Source organism: Filicampus tigris, chromosome 9, assembly GCF_054856515.1.
Source record: "Filicampus tigris isolate MCC_2025a chromosome 9, RoL_Ftig_1.0, whole genome shotgun sequence".
Taxonomy (NCBI): domain Eukaryota; kingdom Metazoa; phylum Chordata; class Actinopteri; order Syngnathiformes; family Syngnathidae; genus Filicampus; species Filicampus tigris.
Genome location: NC_141225.1, coordinates 3,868,655 through 3,893,249, shown reverse-complemented (window position 1 = coordinate 3,893,249; position 24,595 = coordinate 3,868,655). Strand labels below are relative to the sequence as shown.

Genomic DNA, 24,595 nt, shown 5'->3' with positions numbered 1-24,595 from the left:
AGCGCTCCCACTCATCTTTATGTGTCTGGGGAATAGCTGTCCCCTCTACTTGTAGAGGACTGCTTGACTGAACAGCTGCTTGGTCAAGAGAATAAATATAGACAATGAACTTGGCAGTGGTAGCATGAGGTGACATGACATATGTACAGATATAGTCTGGAGGGAGCTTATTGTTTGGATGCGTTTATTTGTGACAGAGGAGGAAGTACAAGTGTAAACAATATAACACAGTGCAACGATGAAAAAAAAACAACAGTCACACAAGAGTGAATGTTGTAAAAGTAAGTGAACCTTTCTTTGATTTCCACACTCATACACAACGCACGACACACAGAGTCGGGAGCAGCCAGGGGCGGAGCTACATGGTGGCCTTGGCCACCCCTTGCAACTCTCTGGCCACCCCCACATCTCGGAGAACGTTTGGATATCTGTGATTTTTCTGCAACCCTTGATACTCTGCTTACATGTTTTTTAGATTAACTGCACATTTTAAAGAATAAAGAATGCAAACTCAAAAAGAATTATTCTGAAGTTAAGAACATTAAATTCAACGTCCATCAAAATCATTAGTTTCGCAAAGCAAGCAAACATGGCAGAGAATTGTTTATCATCCCATCCACAGTCACGGTTTCCTGAAATAAAATGGCCATATATATCAATTTTGCAAACACACTCATGATACAAGCAGAAACAAACCCAAGTAAGAAGCGACATTAAGAATTGTGAAGCCTCCCTGTTTTCTGAAGCTGAGCCATGATTGGTCGTTACTTGAGCCTTGAGCAACTGTGATGTCATTTTCAGTCAACAGCAAGTGGCAGAATGGCTTGGATGGGCCATGACTGGTGGATTTTACTGCTTCACTCATATTCCACAAATGCAATATTAATCAAAATGCAGTGTTTCGCTTCGTGGGGCTGTATGGAACATATACTTGTTAAGAAATTTTGGGGGTTGACTTCCCTTTTAAGGATTTAGAGTTTGAGTGTACACATTCTCAGTGCACGTTTTAATAAAATAGAAAACACTTTACTCCTTCAGGCCCCTATGTATACATTTTAAATAAACCAAATAGTTTCATCAAATATCCTAAACAAGTTTCGGATTATCAAGCTTGAAGACAAGGCTATGTCCTCCCTCTGGTGAAGCCTGCAGCAGAGGATCGGTCAGTCTTGCAGGGCTTCTGCTGAAAACATCTGAATTTGCTTGACATCTATTGATTGTGACATGCATTTCATTTTTTTGGCTTTTGGGTAACTTGTCATTATACTATTCCTCCTCCCATAGGGCAATTAAATGTTCGGTGTGCTGGTGATAGTTATATGTATTACACCATACGCTGAAGCAGAACACACATACAAATATAAGGGAAAGATGTGCTCATACAGTGGAGCCTTTGAGGCTGGTTGACCATAATCCTTTTCGGGATGCTCCTTCCTACTTCCCAGAACTGTCTGAAAACATGGGTAGGTTGGGTAGGTAGGTCAGTCTGGTAGATAAGGAGGTAACACATCAGTAGATCAACAGTGTGCTAATTAGGCAAAATAGACTACAGATGAGGCAAGCCATGTAACTGAACCATCGACACCCTCTGGCCTGTCTCAGGCTCTGAGGGGCGGCCTTGGATGGTTGCACCAGAGGCGTTAGTCTTCAGACAGCTGCAGCTCAGTAACGTGACACTCAAATTGCTGCAGCTCAGGAGCTGGAAACATGTAGTTTAAATAGATTCCGAATACAACTGCATTCTTAAGAAACTTGATACACGTTTCTTTGCGTCATCACGTGTTGTCACAAGTGAAATGCTGAAGTTGACAAATGGAATGTTATGACGTCTTTATTTATTTCAAACAATCAACTAATCAAATGGCATTAGAGATATGGTGCTGCGCTGCCACTTATCATAGCTAATCTTAAAGAGGCTACTTTGTAGTCTATACTTTGAAACAAATACATTTATGAACTCACAGATTCAGATTAAAAAATACACACCAAAGTCTTGTGAAACACTCAATGTGACATACTCTAATATGTTCTAATATGTATGCCATCAATTAAAGACTGAATTGTGAAAGGGGTTGCTTATGCCAACGGATAATAAACAGTAGTGTTTTAAATGCCTCGTCACTAGTGCCTGGGGACTTCATTCACATGGCACATTGTCAGCTGCAATAGGCAGAGGTTTACAGCAAAAGTGTATTCCGTCAATATCAATAAACAACTACAGTGATCCCTCGCTACTTCGCGCTTCAATTTTCGCGCCCTCAGTGCATTGCGGATATTTCAGAAGCATTCATAAATTAAAAATGAAACAACACAGCCATATCGGGAGCTATATTGCAGAAAGACGCATTGTTTCAAAGATATGAGTTGACTCTGAGACTTTGTACATTCCCGCAGGCACTCATAAAAGGCGGTGACTGGTTGCCAGCGCGAGATCGACCAACGAGAGCACGAATGGGTTTAATTTTTCCACACACTGTACTGTACGTGAGCTGACCCGGGCGCGGCATCGCAGCCTCTCGCTTAGTCTCGTCCACTATTCAAATGTGCCGTTGATTTAGTCAGAGTCAAGCCGGATACTTTGTCCTCCATATTTGTAATGACGTGTTTGCTCTAATAAAGTTTTGTAAAAATCAGATAGTACACTACAACTGCTGTGTTTATAATTCGTGAGCGCAGTGCAGCGCGCTCCCGGCCAACTAGCGGCATGGACAACTTAAGACATCGCCAAATAAAGTGTGAAAGTGTTTGTTATTTTTGTCTTAGGTTGTCTTAAAACCGCTTAACTTAACTACAATCCCGCGTTGCATTTTATCCAAAGGACTTTATTGATGTTGTTGTGCAAAGATAAAGTTAATGCATGATCCCCGGCCGCCATGTTCCTTCTTCGTTTTTGAAATGAAGTAGGAGGAGAGGAAGAAGAAAAAGCAGGCGAAGAAGAATGAGGGAAGAAGAAAAAGAAGCGGCCGCTTTTACTTTCACTTTTCACGATGGCGACAAGCGTTTTAAAGTGCAGCATTGGATAAATTACACTATGGCATTCTAGTTAAGGTAAGTCAATTTTATGATAAAAATTAAAACTTTAACGTAGTTTTTAGCGAACGTTCCATCGTGCTCATCAGCTTCCGCGGTCGGTCGAAGCTAAATTCTGATCACAGCCTGCAACTTGGTATTTATATTCTTCATTTAGCATTTTTATAGTTAAATTGATTGTTTAACAAGTATTTAGAAGTGTGGGAACCATGTTGGGGTTCGCAACAGTGTAACATGCGCGAATACCCCAAAATAAAACCGTACAGTAAATATCATATAAAATAATAATCATAATCATAAGTCCGACTCTACTTTGCGCGGCGGGTTCTGTCCCCCCATTAACCACGATGAATGAGGGATCACTGTATACCCAAAGACAAGTGTATTATCAGTGTATTTGAGGGTTGGTTATTAGGGGTGGGCGATACTGGTAATTTTGATGTCGATCCGATACCAAGTAAATGCAGGGTAGTATCGGCCGATAATATACCGATACTTTTTGCTTGGAAATATATATATATATATATATATATATGGTTTTATGTTTTATTAAATAACTTCAATGCAAATTTTAACAGTATAAAAAACTAAATACTTCTACTACTGTTTCAGAACAAAAGTCGAGAGTCAAACCAAAAAAAGCAGCAATGTAACGAAAATACAAATAACAATGTCAACATGACAACTAAAATACATCTAACTGCAAAATGTTTTGAAAATAAAGTCAGTCGTTCAAATAGTGTAAACAACACAATGTAAAACATTTAACACTATAAAAAAATAAAATACTTCTACTACAACAACTATTGTTGATTTTTTTGGCTGAAAAGCCTCTGCCAGAGTACGTTGTCTCTGTGTCCGCGGAGGTGTTCTGGCTTGGGGCTCTCCCCCCTCCTCCCCCTCCCTCGTTGCTCGTTGCTCTCTGTAGGGTGAGCTTTTTTCATATGTTTGTGTAAATTTGTGGTGTTACCACAGCAGCGGAGCACTTTATTACACAAATCACACTTGCACTGTCCTTTTCTGTTGTTGTAAAAAAAAAGTACACACCGCGCTCCACTTCTCTTTTGGCTCTATATAGCTTTAGGTTCCGGCCGCTCTCTCACTCTCCCGTCGCCCTCTCTGCTAGGGAGGGGCTAAAAGTGTGCCTGAGTCACTCACTCAGGCAGAGAGTAGCAGGAGGCGCTGGGCGAGAGAGAGCAGGGGAGAGAAGCGGCGCTTTGAGCGAAGTATCGATTTCAGGACAATAGTATCGATCCGATCCAAGCACTTGCTCAGTATCGATAATATCGATGTTTGAATCGATCGAACTTTTGTGTAAAGTTGGAAGAGAGTTTGAAAATATTAAGTCATGGTTTGATGTAAATAAATTATCTCTGAAAACTAAATTTATGTTTTTTGGGAAATCAGAAGAAAATAAAAGGGAATATTATGTTAAAAATGTGTAATGTTAATATTGAATGAGTTTTCGAAAACAAAATTCCTTGGAATTATGACAGATGATAAATTAACATGGAAACAACATATCGACTATATAAAAGTAAACATTGCTAAAACAATAGCAATATTATATAAGTCAAGACATCTTCTAAATCATAAAGCCTTACATATATAATGTATTATTCCTTGATATTTCTCTATTCGTCTTATAGCGTAGAATTGTGGGGATCTACCCACAAAACTACAAGAAATGTAATTGTGTTTTTGCAAAAGAGAGCAATTTGAATTGTTAATAAGGCTTACTATTATGCATATACAGATTGACTCTTTTTCAAATAAAATATTATGAAGTTAGAAGACTTACATTATTAGAAAGTCATGCAAATAATGTTTAGAGCAAAAACACAATCTCTTCCTCACTCCATACAAAAGCTCTTTGAAATCCGGGAGTCTTAATATGGTTTAAAGAGGAAGTCAACCAAAACATACTTTTTTCAAGAATATGTTCCCAGCAGGCCCACTGGTTGAAACACGGCATTCTGATTAATTTTGCCTTTGTGGAGTATAAGTTAAGCAGCAAAATGCACTTGTTTTTAGCCCTCTCTGGGGCTAAAAACAACTGCTCACAACGACCAATCACGACTGACCTGTTCTCTGAATCTGAACCTTCTGCCTGTGCCATTCTGTCATGGGACATTTGACTGTAATTTGTTGTATTGTGTGTATATTATGGATTGTACTGGATGATTGATGACAGAATAAACAATATACTACTACTATAATATTTAGGACTCACAAACAAAGCAGCATTCACATACTGTACAAATTAAAAAGATGTTTATCTATATCTATGTCTATATTTTCTTTTTAACAGTAAATACTAATGGCTTCCTACAGGCAGACGGGGCAGACAGACATAGGCCTGAGGAAACAGATTCATGTTCAAAGGATTGCCGTCCAGACGGATGTCCTCCAGATTGCGCCGAATGAAGTGGCGGTCGTGGCTGTCACAGAAGGTGTCTTCATGCAGGGACTGGATGTTGTTGCCCTAATTACAAGTTACAAAGAGAAGTTGTTATTGTTTTTACACATTTAAAAGTGGAGTTCTTCTAATTCTTCAAAGAAGAGTCGTGGTGTCTAAAAGTTTTTCTTGCGAGGGCAAGTTTTTCTGACAGCAATACTTCCTATTCTGGCCACTCCCACTTTAAAAAAAATCATTGCGGGCCATGCCAAAAGCTATTTGTAGTATATGCCGCGGGTTAGCGCTTATATAAGAGCAACTGATTATTGGTGCGATATGCCGTGATTTACATACAGTTCGTCGACTAATTACGACTACTGTTGGTGATTCGTCGACTAGTGTTAGAATAAATGTACATAAGTTATACCATATCTAACTCTTATAAGTACTGCTTATAAGTAAAGCATTTATTTAGCACTATAGCAAAGCACTTATTTAGCACTATAGCAAAGCACTTAATTAGCAATATGGCAAAGCATTTATTTAGCAATATAACCTTGTTTGTATCATCCATCCATCCATCCATTATGTATACCGCTTATCCTCACAAGTGTCGCGGGGCGTGCTGGAGCCTATCCCAGCTGTCTTTGGGCAGTAGGCGGGGGACACCTTCAATTGGTTGCCAGCCAATCGCAGGGCACAGAAAGACAAACATCCGCACTCACAATCACACCTAGGGGCAATTTAGAGAGTCCAATCAACTTACCATGCATGTTTTTGGAATGTGGGAGGAAACCGGAGTACCCGGAGAAAACCCACGCAGGCACGGGGAGAACATGCAAACTCCACACAGGGAGGCCGGGACCGGGATCGAACCCACGACCTCTGAACTGTGAGGCGGACGTGCTGACCAGTCGAACACCGTGCCGCCTTGTTTGTATCATGTTATTGAAATTATTTGTGAAGAGAGCAGAGAGTGAGATCTGAGAAGGACGTAAGTGCAGACTAAGGACGGTGCTCATATCAAAGAGCAGGTCTGGAGCATCCCGGGGTTTGTTGCTGACAGAAGATAGCGGCATCTACATGATCGCTGATGAATGCAAATCCCAAACTTTTGCACATACCACACATACACTGTCTCAAACTGTTTGCCATAAGGCTACATGTTTTCCAACCACCCTTTAGAAAAGCACCTTTTGTATAGTAAAGGACACCTAATGAAATAAAAAGAGTGGGTGCGGGACAGTGTGTCTGAACGGTAGGAGATTGTGCCACATCTCTGTCCGTCCTCCTCGCGAGCAAAAATAATCGAATCCTCTTGTCTTCCTTCCTTGTCTGTTGTTTAAGTGTTTTAGACATAAACCTGACAACTAGTAAAATAATCATTTGTAGCAGCACTAAATGAGAGACAGCGGCTAGAGTAATCTGAGGTTAATTGCAATAATATAGTTCTTGGGACCACAATTGGAAGACCCCCCACACAATGTTTTGTGGGAATCAACCGTTAAAGTTTGAGGTGTTCAAATAACATAACATCATACACACAAGGTAAACGTATATGATGACATATAAACTCAAATTTACCACTACAAAATAGACCATCAATTCCTTCTGTGCACTTACCTGTAGATGTAACACTCTGAGACTCAATGGCAGCGGTGTTGGAATATAATCCAGGTTATTATAAGAAAGGTAGAGGAATTCCAGATGATTCATATCCTGTGTAAATGAGAAGTTTACTTTCATAACAATACAACAGTAGTCTACGATGTAAGTCTTTTGGGTAAAATGTCTCAATTTTGTTCAGTGACCTACATGATAGGAACTACTACTTTTAATCAACATAATTCTGTTTCATATATGTGGTTTAGATATGTGCAGGCAGACCCTCACTTGCATCATCAACTGGACAAAGGGCAGCCTTGGCGGAGTCACTGGAAACCATAGGTGTTTTTACAGGGTGGTATGGCCTGATAACATGCCACCCCAATTAATCTATAAATACTAAATTCAATATTTTCTTACAAGTGTTCCTTACATTATCTCCATTCTGTGCATAAATGTTTTAATAACCATTTTAGAATTTACTCAAACACTCTGACCCTCATTCTTTCAAGAAAATGGATGCATCCAACCACAGGCGGCGCACCAATTAAGGAAAGCCCGAACGTCATTGCAGTTGTCTAGTGCTGGGCATACACCTAACGATTTTCACAGTCTCGGACTAAAAACTGACACTATATGAATCTGATGCATTATTGTTTTTATTATTATTATTATTATTATTATTATTATTGTTGTTATGAAGTGATAAGGAAGTTTCAGAGTTTTATCGCAGTCTCAGCGTGCTCCCCTCATCTTGGTCGTTGAATGTAAGGTGGCAATCTCCGACATTTTAGATCAGTCTTTTCATAGTCTTGACCTTATAACGGATATAAAAATGTTCTTGATTTTAAATCTTTACGGTGACGTGACACAAGCAACAACCAATAGATGAGCTCCAACAAAACCATAAATAAGAATCTTTGCGATCACGAGAGCGGCATGATTGAGGGGGAAACACCGGCAAAAATGTGACTGCTCCACAAAAATGGACCATCCCGAAAGACAGTATATGGTAGAGCTGTCGTTACAACAGCACAGCCTCTCTTGACTTGTCACGACAGTGATTCACCACTTAAAATGACAATATATGACTGAATGTAATAGCTGGAGCTAAGCGGTGTATTGACACTTCCTATCCCTTACCGTAGTGTAAGCTGCACAAACGGCCTGACCTTTCAGCTAAGTGGTTAGCACTGTGCGCTCCCAAGCCCATGGTGGATGTTGAACCGAGTTCGATCCCCGGATGGGCTGAACACCACCAGTAACAATAAGCCACAGGCGCCAGTCTACCAAAACTGGGGCCAATGTGTCACTATGTCAGAATGTTTAATCTTGTAATGAACATCTGCAGTTGATATCAGTGTGTCCAGTTTTTAGCCAAGTATCTACCTTGAAGGACTCTGAATGGATCCCTTGGCTGATCAGTCTGTTGTTTCTTAGATCAATGCGCTTCAAGGTAACTGGTAGTTCTGGCAAGGCCTGCAGGTTGTTCTCAGCTAACAATAAGTCATGGAGCTGCTGTAGCGGGCTAAAAACATCTTCATCCATTTCAGAAATCTGGTTTCCAGTGAGGTCAATAGATTGAAGATTACCTGTAAATCAATACAACAAGAACATTTTTTTATATATATGTGTAATTGTAGTCTCATTACAATATATTTGGTTGTTGTTAAACTCTTTTCCCACTGAGGTTTATGAAGTCAGTGTTCTTGATGTGTCGAATGCTGTTGAAGCGTCCGTAAAAATGGTTGGTGTCCTGGGGCAGGCGTGGTATTTGTTTCAACCCTGTGTCATCGCAGTACACACTCCCTCCAATACATACACACAGAAGGCAGGTGGGCATTCCTGCACATATTTAGACTGTTTTAGAACAGATGGCAGGTGAAATATGGGTGAGTGAAATTTAACGTGAAATCAACCCAAACATATTTTTCAAGAATATGGTCTATGTAGGCCCACTAGTTGAAACACAGCATTCTGATTAATATTGCGTTTGTAGAATATGAGTTAAGCAGCAAAATCCACCCTTTTTTAGCCATGCCAGGGGACGGCCATTTTGTCACTTCCTTCAACTGAAAATGACATCACAACTGCTCAGGTCTCAGGTAACAACCACGGCTCAGCTTCAGAAAATAGGTCAGCCGTTATCGTTCGTTACTTGAGCACTGAGCAGATTGCGATGTCATTTTCAGTCGACAGAAGTGACAAAATGGCCGCCCACAGATATGGCTAAAAACGGATGGATTAACTCTTGTTCCACAAACGCAATATTTATGAGAATGCCTTGTTTCAACTAGTGGGCTTGCATCAAACATCCATCCAATATCTGCACCGCTTATCCTCACGAGGGTCGGGGGAGTGCTGGAGCCTATCCCAGCTGTCTTCGGACAGTAGGCGGGGGACACCCCGAATTGGTTGCCAGCCAATCGCAGGGCACACAGAAACAAACACACTCACTCACAATCACACCTAGGGCAATTTAGAACATCTAATCAATTTACAATTCCTGTTTTTGGAATGTGCGAGGAAACCGGAGTACCCGGAGAAAACCCACGCAGGCACGGGGAGAACATGCAAACTCCACACAGGGAGGCCGGAGCTGGGATCTAACCCACGACCTCTGAACTGTGAGGTGGACGTGCTAACCAGTCGTCCACCGTGCCGACCTGCAGCAAACATATTCTCGAAAAAAATATATGTTTGGGTTGACTTCCTCTTTAAATAAGAACAGTAATTACAAACCCAGTCCAGTCTCAGGTCCAAATAGACCGGATCCTTTGAAGTCCAGTGTCACGGGAGAAGGAGACAAAGTAGGCACAGTCACTTTTTCCTCATGATGGTTAACTTTCCCTGCTATGGTCTCTACTTCAACCTGTCAATCAAGAGGTGTTTTTTGCAAAGTATTAAAAATAGTACCAGGAAAAACAAATTATTTTAAATTATATTTGTTAATAGATTGCTGACTATACACCGTATACAGTAGCTGCCTACATGTGAGGTGTGTCAGCAAAAGATGTATTTCCAATTCCAAACTAGTTTTCCCCTTCGAAAAAACCAACGTGGAGTGTAATGCACTTTCCCAACCTACTCTGCTTTGTCTGATCCCTATCCTAGGACCTGTTTTCCCTGGATGAGACTAGCAAAGTCATGAAGCCCTGGAAAGTGTGGGAGCATATACCGTATTTTACCGGACTATAAGCCTCACTTTTATATAAACTGCACCCACTCTATTTTTAAAAAAATAATAAAAAATACATATATAAGCCGCACCTATCTATGTTAAAAAACTATGAAAAAATATTTACTGCATTTACAGAACAATTTTGAACTGTAAATGTACATGTATGTACCTAAACAGATTATTTCCTAACAGTGCCTTTTAACACAGCAGCAACTTTGCTGATTAAAACGGAACAGAACCAAGAGAAAACAAAGTATTTATCTTCATTTCACTGCCCGCTCCCACTCCAGTTTGTCAGCTCTACTTCCGCATACCACGTAATTCATAACCTAGTGCATAGCGCCCTCGCCTGTTGAACTCCTCCACCTGCAGTCACATGCTGTTAATGGGAATTGTATTGTATTGTCTTGTAATTCCGGTTAAACTGTCCCTAGCGGTGGAAGAAAAATGCACAGAATAGCTGCACCGACAAGACGCATGGTTCAAAACCTAGGAAAAAAGTAGTGGCTTATAGTCCAGAAAATACGGTAATCAATTGTCACACAGACTTTGCTCGAAGACACCACTTGATTAATTTTACCTAGTCTCAGGTCCTATACGAAGCTTCTTTATAGTGATCTTAATGTTTATATTCCTGTTACATTAGGCCTCTTTGCCGCATAGGATTAGATAGGTCACTTGAGCTCGGTCGTAGTGTCGCCGTGACCTTTTCTCCTGGCTCGACATCTTAACTATGACACCCTTGGCACACATCTAGTTGGAATCAGTTAAAACCGTGGACTCACACATAGTCACATGGGCTAGGGACAGTTGTCCTCCCTTTGGGTGGGGTCCAAGGGAGTGTAAAGAATAAGAACCATTTTGGACTTACTTCTTGGTCCAAGTCCTCATAATCATAATTGTCACCATAAATGTTGGGTTCCAGTTTGTCCCAGTCTGTTACACTGTTCAGGTCGTAGTTCTCCATGTCAAAATGATCATCATCTGATTCATCGAGCGGGGCAGTCAAGCCAGGGCAGGGGACCAGGAAGACCAAAGCCAAGGCAATAAATGCCATCAAAGATGCCAAATACAGCCTCATCTTGAACTTGGAAAGCACCTGCATACATATTAAAGGGGTTAATATCCTAATTGGACTGTGTTTGTTTCTATAATGTCGCTGATGGTGTAGTGGTACACTCGCCTGACTTGTGTGCGGGCAGCGTGGAATTGGTTCCTGTTGATTGCCAGTGTCTGTGTGTGCTCTGTGATTGGCTGGCGACCACTTCAAGGTGTAGTCTGCCTTTCGCCCAAAGTCAGCTGGGATCGGGTCCAGCACCCCACTTTAACCCTGGACAGCAGGGGTGTCCAAACCTTTTGCAAAGAGGGCCAGATTTGTGAGGCTAAAATGTGGGGGGCCGACCATTTAACCTAACATTCTTTTTTACATGGAACACCAATAAATCCAAGCAAATTTTAGCAAACCAGTCTGCCTTTTGTTTTTGACTTTTTTTTATTTCAATTTCAAGATTCTTAAACATGTCTTTTGGTCCATTTGAAACATGCCATATCACTGGCAAATAAATGTTTACTGAACTTTTAGATTTAAAACAGGGAAATAAGTACGTAGTAAGTATTCACCAATGCAAAGTCATCATTACAGTTCTCCCGGAACCGTTCGGATTTTTTGGAATGTTGGTGCTAAGTTTCGATTCCTAGTTAGCCGCATGGAAGAAGCACGAACGAAGTAGGACCGATAAAAAATGTGCTCGCCCGCACTCGAGCTGCCGTGCTCCTCTCGGTCAGCCCCTCCACCCACTTCGTGCCGGCCGGCAAGCATGGGCCGCGGCGGCGGTGACAGTGGGCAAGCGTTGGGCCGTGGAGCTCCACAGCTGCGGTGGCCGCAGTCGCCCCTCACGGGGTTGGTGATCCTGCCCGAGTCAGCCCAGCTGGTTCTTTCGGCCTAGCCTTATAGAACTGATGTGATGCGGCTCATTACCCAAAGTCAGAATTGTACATCTAATACCAATATTGAGCCAACAAGTTGAACACATAAATACACATATCCATCTGATATTAACACAGCTGAGCATATACATACATACTGTACACAGACTCATACAACATATGGTTCGCGCACATATCTCAACTCATTGGAAAAGCCACGGTGGAATCTAAGTTCTAAATCGTAATTTCTTTAAAAAAAGCTGTGCATTACTATCACAACTTCAAAACCATAGCCCTCACCTTAGCTAATAGACGTCAGAAAAAGATGGCCGTCCATTTAGCCGCTTCATCTTTTTTCAAGCCTACTATTCAAATTCAAAAATTGAAGTCTGTGATGGTTTCATCATTTCCAGAAAATGTGCAGAACTGGCTCAATCAAAGGGCCAACCAACTGAACCTGTAGCAGCCTCTGTCAACATTGATGGCATTAGATACAGTGCTGATATGGTATTTCAGTTGGATCCTGCTCAGGGTTCCCAGAATTCAGACAAATCACAAATATTGTTAAGAACACTGACATAGCATTTGTCTGCAGACTGATGACATCATGGTATGATGAGCATGAGTGGAATCAACACCGAAATATTGCCTGTCTGAGAAGAATTTCTCTCTATTTTTTAAACAGGAAGTGATATCTAAATGGAGCAAGGACTGATGCTGCGAGTTGTCATAGATGATGACGATATGCGGAAGCTAGTCTTGAAAAACAGACCAGATTCCATTGGGGAACTGAAAAAACAGTTGAGGGATAAACTCTCATTGCAGTACGACTTCCGATTACAATTTGAAGATCCAGACTTCAGCAATGCGCTCTGCAATTTGACTCAAATGACGGATTTCCCTGAAAGAGCTCCTCTCGAAGTGATCCCGCTTGTGACTCTCGTGTTGACATCCTTGTTTTCACCCACCTAAGAGTCAGACTGCAGCACAGTGGACACTGAGACCTTATCACTTGTTGCGTCAACATCTTCAGTAAGAAAACAGTGGCCTGAGTTTTTCGTCATACTTAATTTCTCAGTGGATGTAGCGTACAGACTGAGACAGGCAGAGTTTACATTCAAGACATATGGTATCAATTTCACTCCTCCACGAGACATGAAACATGACATACTCGTGAAGCTTGCCGAAGCAATGTACAGTTTCAAGGCTTACCATGATGATAATGACTTTGGCAGAGTTGCAAAATCTCTGATTAACCAACACCCCAGCCTCACTGAATCTGGTCCCCAGCCAGGATAGTATGGCTGGAAGCCAAAAACCAAAACGAGGTGAAGCTAATTGCCAAATTTACCCGAAAGACGTAATGAAGGCAACCTTGAAAATGCCACAAGGCAATCATAGGAGAAATGAAGAAAAGACACCCTGATGCCACCCTACTCTCACAAATGATGGATGAAACATTCCCGCTGCGCAGAAGGGAGATTGTGAAACAGGAGCCAGCTGTGCAGAGCATGATCAAACGATGGCCAGCACTGTTCACAGAAAGACAGGTAAGCTACTTGTTTATTTTGGCTACCAAAACCATTACAACTGCACAGGTGTAAATCATTAGTTCATTAACCAAGTTAAAATAAAACCCAACACTAAACCATAATCCGAAACTAAAGAAATACTAATAAACTAAAGCCTGTATCCCAAACCAAAACCATCTAAACAATAAACCAAATACTAAAATGTAATTACGTCCCAGTGACCATGCCCACATGTACCTCCACATGGACCAGTCCCAGAGTCTGGTCCCGCGGGGTATCTTCTGGCCAGAAACTGCCACAGGTGTGCTCATGACAAATACCAATACTGGTATTTGGGCATTCCGCCTTGCCAACGGACTGTCCCGTCTATTTGCCTACGTCAGACGCCCATTTTGCAGGAGAAAAACGCTAAACGGGAAACTTAAAAAAAAAAGATGGATTAAGCATAATCTGAAGTGGATTTTCAACCGTCAATGTAATTGTCACTAACCTGACATGGATGATTATTGTTTCGTTTGATGCAGGTAAATTTCCTGATTGATTCGTGTATTTTACATCAGGCATATTTTTGATCAGCTAATTGGTCGGAATACCGTGCTGCACGAGTGCTATTTTTAGACCGTGTGACATCGTGCACCGGAAGAGGGTAAACCTCGAAGCGCGCACACAGACGACTCCTGTTAGAACTGCTTGTTTTCTCTCTGTTTATCACAGAAGAAACATGCTGAGTAAACACTGCTGCTATGGAACCTGCAGAAATGACTCCAGACACTACGACCGTCCACATATGAAGGATGTATTGATTAATCGTTTCCCGAAGCAAAAAACTCGGAATGGTAAATGTGAATGATGGGTCAATTTATGCGGAAGACCAGTTTAACGGCAGCAAGGTGAAGCCTTTTACAAATATTCGCCATATGGTGTTACAGATGACAATCCCGATCCCTTGCCGGCCACTGCCTTCATCGAAAAGGTAAGCCATTTAGGCCAGGTTCACACCGCAGGTCTTGATGCTGAATTTGGATTTTTTTTTTTTTAAATCCCATTTTTTGTGTAAGCGTTCATATTACATTATAAATGCGACCTCGGTCTTGTCTGCTGTATGAACACATTCGTTGCCAAAGTGACCAGCAAGCGCAGAAGAAGCAATGACGTCACTCCTGACGTTGTGCTTGTGGAAGTAAATATGGTCCAGCATGTCAGGGCATTTATACAGTGAAGTGATTAGGCTGGAGGTAGAAAAATAAATACAGTATTTGGGGGAAATTATGAGGAGAGGCTTTAATATCGGAGATGTTTTAATATCTAATTTCATGGGGACTTAACTAACGATGACGTCATGTCATAACCGTGCTTAAAAAAGGAATCGATCTGAACCGTGGCTGAATTACTACTATCACCATAAATGTCCACTTAATGCTTCATGTTTCAAGTGGGATTAAATTAAAGTCAAATATAAAGTCAATGGTGTTTCTCAAAACAACTTGTGGCATGAGCAGATTCGCTCCCCCTGCTGCCAGCACTTTCCATCTGCCTGCGGGGAGCGCATTTTGGGTTCCGGATGACGTCAATGTTGGATGTATGCGACTTGGCCGTTCAGACCGCGGTCGCATTGTAAAAAATCCGATACGTATCCAATTTAGGACCACATATGAAAGTAGCCCAGGTCGGATTTGAAATAAATCGGAATTGAGCCGTTCATAAAAAAAAAAAAAATCAGATACAGGTCCATATGGCCAAAAAAATCTGATCTGGGTCGCATTTGTCTGCGGTGTGATCATTTTCTTTCTTTTTTGCTTGGCGTTTGGCCTTACTCCTGCTGCTTGATGACAATGAATGATGAGAAAAAATGTAAAGCCAGACTGTTTTCGCCAACTGTGTCAGGCCACACGCTTTGACTTTGAGTGCCTGTGTGAGGTGTTCCAGCAAACTCTCCATAATTCTTATACGGTCCTAGCGCTCCGCAACAGTATACAATCTGTTTAATTTATCTCGTATGTCGTGTTTTTAATTTTTTTTAAAATTTTTTTTGGGGGGTTGGACTGAGTCGAAGGAAGCTCTAACGGAAGTGCGTTTAAAATGATGACCGACCGATAGGCGATTACTATTTGATCTGGCTTGACAAAAAGATGGATAGACGGACGGGCGGAAGCGTTCCCAGGCTGCAGATGGATGGCAGTAACCGGACCGGCAAATTTTAGTAAAATTCCGACCTCTACCAATACCCATCGTTAATCAGTGGGCTATTTATAGTGTTTACTTGTAAAACTGTTCAAAGCAGTTATTATTTAGTTGTAATTGGTGAGTCAAAGGGACATTTTTAACTGTTTGGTCAGAATGCCAGAGGAATGTTTACTTTAAAGTGACATCAACCTGTGACTGCTGTCTGACTGCAGGAGTAAAACAAGCCAAGCTTCTACTGTCACTAACTATGACTAATAGAACGACTGGACATAGACTATTCTGATCAGCAGAACAGTAATGGCCCTTTGCAAACAAACTATCCAATCTATTTAGGTCAATACAAAAGCTGAATAAAACAATATGTTCCTGCATACACTGTCAGGGAGGAATTACAAACCCCAATTCCAATGAGCTTGGGACATTGTGTAAAACATAAATAAAAGCAGAATACTATGTCTTGCAAATCCTTTTAATGCTATAATTAATAAACTTCACAACAAAGTTAAGATGTTTCATGTCCAAACTGATGGACTTAATAATGCTAATATTACTAATAATAGTAATAAATAATAATTAGTATTCTATTGCAAATATTCACTCATTTGATTTTTTTTTTTGTTAGTTTGATGCCTGCAACACATTCCAAAAAAAGCTACGACAGGGGCCGGTTTACTATTGTGTTACATTGCATAATATCTGGCAGTGTTCATCAAAACAGAGCAAATATTATTTGATCAAGGCTAAATTTGTTGTTCCTGGATTGGATGTCATGAGATTGTCTAAATTGTGTTTGGATGGGTTGTGTATGGCCCAGTACTTTGCAATCCGATCAACGGTTCCAAAATAAATGACAGCCATGGAAGATAATTACAACCAGAAGACTTAAAGTAGCCTAATCTTAATAGTTTTTACATGCCAACTCTACGACACTAGCTGGCAAGGAATTTCCAGCAATGTATAATCTGTTGTCAAAGTAATTTTTGTGCGGAATCCTGTAAAGTCTGCTCACTGTAAAAGGATAAGCATTCCAATACAGATTATGAAACAGGAGAAAAATAAATAAATAACAGATATTACATAATCATTATTAAATTACACAAGTTTCCCATTGGGTATAATTAACTATTGTGAAGTAGTGAACTTACCTGTATTTTTTTTTTCGGTTGTGTTATCTTGAACAGTTTGTGACCTTCCGTTCTTCAACTTGCATTGCTATACTTTCCTCTTCACCCCTTGAGGATTCCCAGACTGGTCCCAGAATTCGGACGTGCCTCATTCTCCCCTTGGCCTCAGTTCTGTTTCTGAACAATGCTTCATTATGAAGGCAAAGGGGCGGAGGGGATGTGGGTGTGTGGGGGGCTTGATGACTTAGCAAAATGAAAAGAGGGCTGTCCAGGTCATTTCAGTCAATGTGTACTCGGCTGTCAACATGTTCTTGACAACAGACACACAGATGTAGGGAACTCAAGGGAAAAGCTATTGGCCCAAGAAACAAACGAACAAAACAAAGAAAAATCCTTAAATGTTTAGCACATGATGCACTCTCCAGTATCAGCTTAAACTGAAAGAGTGAAAAATGTTGGAGCATTGTTGTCTATGTGAGGGTTTCAAATGAGACTTATGTCGGGTTGGTTTCTTGACCCAAAAGCAACACTAATTTCTGGTTTGCTGGTAGGTTGATTAATTGTGTTGGAAGGTTGATTTATTGTTGAAGGTTAGTAAACATAAAGATCAGTGAGTGAGGAGAAAACTTTGATGGTCTCACTGCATGACACCAATCCGGTTGCTACTTGGTATCGTTTTCCATGATGTGGTTTCTTTGAGCCACAAAATACAACATTGTGTTTTTGAACACAGAGATGAGTCTTGACTGTACAGTGTACAGTACACCAACATTTGGTAAGATTTGACAAAATATAATTAAGGTTAGCATTTTCATTGTCATTTCCCCATACTTGATTTATTGTTACACTGGTTTGTTTGTGTGTCTGCAACAATTGATTTGTGGTTATTATTTATTGGTCACGAAACTCAAAAACCTACAGTGCAATCAGCATTTTTCTTACTGGACTATCTCCAAGCTTTGTCGACCTACAAGGATGATAGCTGCTTCCTATTTGTGGCGATTGCTCTGACATGTGTTATCATTTTTCCATGACTGTGTGTGGGTGCAAATGCATGTGTTTGTGTGTGTCTGTCCAAACTGTGGGCAGGTGAGACCTGCTGATTGGCTGGCCCAGCATGATTGTTGCAGTGGGATTTGCCAGTGGAAGGCCAGGAGATATTTAAACCACCAGGTGTTTGCAGGTTGCCTCTGATATCCCAATTTTATGTGATCCTGTTGTGAGTATTTTCTGTAAACTTAGAGAATAATAAATAGCAAGCGGACCATTGCGAATAACATCCACTTATAGTCTGGCAGGAGGGAGAAGCCATTTTCTTTCACATTTTTTTTTGTTTCTGTTTTTGGTTTAGGAGTCCGGTTAGGTGTTTGTCTTTCATTTATATCTTTGTTCGCAGTCCGAAAGTAGAGTTGATCTGTTTTGTTTTGTTGAGTTTGCCTATTTCTTCCTATGAACCCCAAATAAACATTGTAAAACTTTGTTTTGTTGATATTGGTTTTACCTGAGGGCAGGGATACTTGAATATAACTAATGTTTTTTGGTTCCCTTAGACCAGGAACATAACACGTGCAAGATGTAATATGTTGAAGGTCAAAGTTGCCTTATAATAACCTTGAATGTGTAAGAAACCCATCCATCCATTTTCTATACCCTATGTCCTCATTGGGGTCACTAGTGAGCATGCACTGCTTGCAGTCAGGGCCACACCAGCCACCGCAACATGTCCCTAACCCTATTCAATGAAACAGGGGACGTTTCAGAAGCAACTAGGCAGCAGCCCTTCAGGAGGCTTCCCAAAATAACAACCTGCGGCAGCTCTTCAGTACTCTCTGGTAAATAAAAGCAAGGCCCCACCAGCGTTGTTTCCTTGTCAAGGACAGCGCTTGGAACGTGCTCTCTAATGACATCCTAATCTGGCTCACCCAAATAAAAAACTGTGCATGGTTGTCTGAGATGCTGCCAGATGACTGGAGACATGGCATCCTCCGCCCTTTGTGGAAGCAGATGGGTTACCAGCTCATCTGCAGTAACCACAGAGGCATCACACTCCTCGCCACACATGGAAAACTCTTCATACACATCCTGCTCACCTGAGTGCCTCGGCTCCACAGAGTCCAACATTGAAGACTTCAAACCAGAGGTTAACTGATGCATGTGTAGACTGCTGTGGCGCCATGGACATCAATCCAGGAGAACCAAGCAGGATATACAATGACTCTGTCCACTCTGCCCTGCTGTAGATCTGGCTGCCGAACAAAACCTGGCAGCCAGGCTCGACAGTTTTGATTCCAGCGCTCTCATCATGGCTGGAGAAACGTGTGTAAATATATATATATATATATATATATATATATATATATATATATATACACGGGGTGTAGTCTGCCTTTCGCCAATTGTTAGCTGGGATAGGCTCCCCGCGACCCTGTACAGGATAAGCGGTTTGGAAGATGACATATATATATATATATATATATATGTATATATATATATATACATATATATATATGTATATATATATATATATACATATATCCATCCATCATCTATACCGCTTCTCCTCACAAGGGTCGCGGGCGTGCTGGAGCCTATTCCAGCTGTCTTCGGGCAGTGGGCGGGGGACACCCTGAATTGGTTGCCAGCCAATCGCAGGGCACACAAAGACAAACATCTGCACTCACAATCACACCTAGGGACAATTTAGAGAGTCCAATCAACTTACCGTGCATGTTTTGGAATGTGGGAGGAAACCGGAGAACCCGGAGAAAACCCACGCAGGCACGGGGAGAACATGCAAACTCCACACAGGGAGGCCTGGGCCGGGATCGAACCCACGACTTCTGAACTGAGAGGAGGACGTGCTAACCAGTCGACCACCGTGCCGCTATATATATATATATATATATATATATATATATATATATATATATATATATATATATATATATATATATATATATATATATATATATATATATTTTTTTTTTTACATGCTCTTTTTGGTATTTTTAATATTTGCTATAGGGAGTTGGAAATTTCAGCACTTGGGATGAAAGCTCAATTATTAGTTCACAAAAACCAACTACTTTCCAATGCGTGTTCGTTTAATTTTTCAAGAAGGCATCCAATGTAAATCAATACTCACACAAGTTGATTGAATTTGCTCGTCTATTTCTTTCAATCTCTGAAATGCAGGAATCAGATAAGGTCAGAACCGGGCTTCCTTCCTTACCTCGCGAACACTCACACGCATAGAGGCGAACTGAGAAAAGGGAGCTGTTGAAGGTGCAACCCTCACATACATAGTGTTGTCCTGTCAGATGAGTCTAATCAAAAATGTTGGTTTTGATCTTCTCCATCTATGGTTTATCACTTCAAGGACGAGGTCGTCTGGCCTGGAGACATCCTTGGTCACAAGGACTTCAAGCCCTGTCAGACATCCCTTAAAGCCACATTCCATTCCACAAGACAAAGTTGTATGCGTGCACTTATGTGAAGGACTTTTGGTGTGTGTGTTACACAAGACACAAATCGTTGTCTTTATTCCCTTGTTATTGATTGTTATATGACTGCCTATGTCTAAGGACATTTAGCTGTTTGTGTGATGACCATAAATGTATACGGTAATACAATTACCATCTGATCAACATATGGCTAACATATTGGCTAATATAAAGCCATCCATCTTGAGTCAGTAATTATCAGCCTGATTCTAATATTGGATAAATCCTTCAAGGGCTAATTTATTGTGTTTATCATTGTAAGTATTTATGTAGAGATGCTGCTGCATCAAAATGGATTGTCTAAGATCCTCTCTGAAATTAGAAGGGTTACAATATGTTTTTTTTATTAAATCCAATCCATTCCTTTTTTGGCTCTGGCTCAATATTTAAAGGGAAAATCAACCCAAACATATTTTTTTCAAGAATATGTTCTATGCAAGCCCACCAGCTGAAACAAGGCATTCCGAGAAATATTGCGTTTGTGGAACGAGATTTAATCCACCTGTTTTTAGCCATCTCCGGGGGCGGCCATTTTGTCACTTCTGTCGACTGAAAATTACATCACAACTGCTCAGGGCTCAGGTAACGACCAATCACGGCTGACCCGTTTTCTGAAGCTGAGTGGGTCCACTTTAAATCATCTTTATCAGATTTGACTATTTAGTCACATCCATCCAGCCATTGTCCGAGCTGCTTATCCTCATGAGGGTCATGGGCATGCTGGAGTCAATCCCAGCCGTAAGGCTCCACCTTGAACTGGTTTCCAGCCAATCGCAGGGCACACAGACGAACAACAATTCACACTCACAGTCACACCTGCGGAGCATAGAGTGTCTAATTAACTGACCATGCATATTTTTGGAATGTGGGAGGAAACCGGAGTGCCCGGAGAAAACCCACAAAGGCACAGAGAGAATACGCAAACTCCACACAGGAAGGCCCGGAGCCAAGGGCGGAGCCAGAACGTGGCTAATGGGTGGGCTTGGAAAAATCATAGTGGGCCTGTATATTTCTCTGACTGAGCACAATCCTCCTGTCCCGACACTTTGTGTGTACAAATAAAATGAAAAACTGAATAATATGAAGTTCAGGTCTTGCTTATACAACCAAAATCATGCCATTCTTAATATTCAATAAAATTAAAATAAAAAACACACACACAAAGAAAGTACAAATTCAAAAATAATTTTACCTCCTAAGGCTTAGTGGCCACATACGTGGACAGCACTTTCTTGCTCTTGTGTGCACAAGCGTGTGCGCTGTGGAACTGTGGGCATTTTGGACACATATGTGGGCACTTACACTGCCATGTTGTGGTCTCAGAAGAGTATTACACACTACAGTCAAAATAAAATATACAAAATACAGAACAATACAATACAAAAAAAGAAAAAAAATGATGCTTAGTTTTTCTTCTAATTAGGTTCCAATAAGACCAAATAGCAAAAAGAAATGTAAAAAATGCATGTAAATAAAACAGCTTGGGCCTTAGGAGGTTAATAATAATTAACAAAACATTAAAAAAAAGTATATATTTCATGAATCTCACTGGGTGGGCAGTATGTCTATCTGGGTGGGCCCAGGCCCACCCATGGCTCCGCCCCTGGTCAGAGCCCAGATTTTAACCCACAGCCTCAGAACTGTGAGGCAGACGTGCTAACCAGCATGGCGCCACCCTGTTTAGTCACAGACTGAGCTAAAAAGTGTTTTGCTTCACTTTCATAGAAATTCCATTAAAATGTACATAACAGGTAAAGTGATCTCTGTTGTCTGGAAGCTCAGCACCCCTAAACCTTTGATCCTAGAATTGCCCGTGGCAATATCAAAATATATTTCTACATATTATGGCATGGATTATAATACCCGAGGTACCAGGTATTTTAATTCAAAATGTGATATTTCAACTTTAATAAGAGTTCAACAGCTCACATTCACACGTATAGACACTCTTCAATATAGCATGCATGTTTTTGGAATTGTGGGATGTGGGAAGATGGAGTGCACAGAGCAAACCCACTTGCAAACTTGCAACTCCACAGGCTGGAGGAGAGATACAAACCCACTATCCCACACTGCAAAAAATATATTGGAAGCTCAGCTGTTATTGGTATAAAGGGAGAAAATCTCATGGCGTGGCCCCCATAATCCCCTGACCTCAAAGGCAGATCTGAGCAGTACCACCAAAAAGAAACTCTGGAAGGCCATTATTGCTCACTAAAATGAGAAGTTACACATGTAAACTATATAGGGGCTTGCAATTTCAATGCATGAGAGGGTTTTTAATACATTGAAGAGAGGCTCGGTGTTAACGAAAACTGATTGGCCGATAGGTTCTTTGGTCATAACAGCATTTACAGGTTTATAAAAAAATAGGATGTGGATTGGAATTATTTCAAATGAAGTGAAAACAAAACAAGTAAAGAACAAAGTGAGAAGAATGAACACTGAAATGGATGAACTCAGCCCCTTACCAGACTCTTGCTCCACCCCTCACTAAAATTTGAAAACGGCAGAGCTGGGCAGTTCTGGAAGCTCAAAGGGGATGTTGCCTGGAGGACCATTGGGCTTGCGAGGGGGGAGAGAGTTAGGCGTGGTCTGGCTGGGATTGACAGCAGCAGAGACAAACTACGACCTAAAGAATTTCTATACCATGACACGGTATGCTAAATAAGATAACCAATTGCTACACTAATAAATCACTAATGGGAAAATCGATACAAAGGTGTTTGCAAACGCTACTATTCCAACTCGCTACGGAGGTGTGGTCAACACTGAGGTGCTTGTACACCCCACGGTGGCAGAGTGACTTCGTCGAGATTCCGGAAGTCACAACAGGATTCCCTGCTAATGAAATCAGAGGACAGAAAGCTAAACTCACACGCAGTGCAGTGTTTAACCTTAAGATAACTGCACACAGATGAAATTCAAGATTTCGAAAAACATGTACTAAAATGTAAAAATAAAATGACCAGGACATGTAGACAGCATTAGTGGTCATACATTTCATGAGAAAAAAGTTGATTAGGGGCGAGTGCCGCTTTAAACCTCACGTTAAAGCTAATTTCAGATAAGGTAGGATAGTACTTTATATAGATAGCATGTTGTTTTGACATTTTTTCAAGTGGCTAACTTATTTGTACAGTTGTGACGTTTTAAAATTCTAAAATGTTAATTGAAATATTGTAAGGGTAGTTTCCATCCATCTATAATCCAAACCGCTTATCCTCATGAGGGTCGCGGTCGTGCTGGAGCCTATCCCAGCGGTTTTTGAGCAGTAGAGGATAGTTTGCAAATTAAAAATAAATAAATCACTTATCAAATGTTATCATCTTTGTTAAAACTGTCAGTATAAATCTGACAGTAGTATGACAGTAAAATTATCTGTGAAATAAATCAGTCCTCTCTGGGCCCATCATGTACCACCAATTTGATGTTTAAGAAACCACAACGACTGAGAAATCTCAGCCAATCAGAGGCAGGAGGTGTTACAAAGTACGTGCCATTCGTTTGCCGTACACTCGCCATCACACTGACCTGTGACCTTAACCTTCAGGAGCTTTGTTCAAACTATGTTCAGAATAGGCAGAATAGAAGAAAAAAAAGACCTTCCCTTGTTTGCTAACAACTGAGCATAAGACTAGCAAACAGAAGCAGAGCAAGGGAATGCAGGCATGTAGAATTCAGAAGGGATGTGGAATTTGTGACGTTTCTGCTTGACAGTTAGTTTATTACCTATTTTGGATTTTTAATTGATTGCACATTCCCCAAAATAAAACTTCAAACCGATAACACGCCATTGGAATAAGTCATGCTACCATTGTAGTAGCTGCGGCTAAAGGTTTGTTAGCAGTGCACACCGTGTAGAGCACACAACCCGTGCACATAAATGCAGGGTGTGGCTGTGGTCAGAGACTCAAAGGATGGGAGGAAGTGGTGAAGTGAGGGTACAGTCGACTTTTTCTGGCAGTCTTTAAAATGCAAATCCCCCTTAAAGGTTTTATAATGGTCATAGTTGGACCCTCGGACAGACAAATCAAATGCCCGACTCCCAGAAAATAGACGATTACATAGACAGGAAAAAATGGGCTTCGGGCTATGCTTAGTCTGAGGCG

The 24,595-nt window shown here is 41.0% G+C and overlaps 1 protein-coding gene across 1 annotated transcript; it reads right to left on the bottom strand.

The window, feature by feature from the left end:
- Positions 1-167: 167 nt before the first annotated feature.
- Positions 168-17,126, bottom strand: optc (opticin). Its single transcript, XM_086041667.1, has 8 exons — positions 17,002-17,126; positions 11,398-11,567; positions 11,086-11,313; positions 9,776-9,905; positions 8,720-8,878; positions 8,423-8,625; positions 7,052-7,147; positions 168-5,515 (listed from the first exon to the last, which is right to left on the bottom strand). Exons 3-8 carry the CDS (start codon positions 11,293-11,295, stop codon positions 5,348-5,350), a joined length of 966 nt encoding a protein of 321 aa, XP_085897793.1. The 5' UTR covers positions 11,296-11,313; positions 11,398-11,567; positions 17,002-17,126; the 3' UTR covers positions 168-5,347.
- Between the last annotated feature and the right edge of the window lie 7,469 nt (positions 17,127-24,595).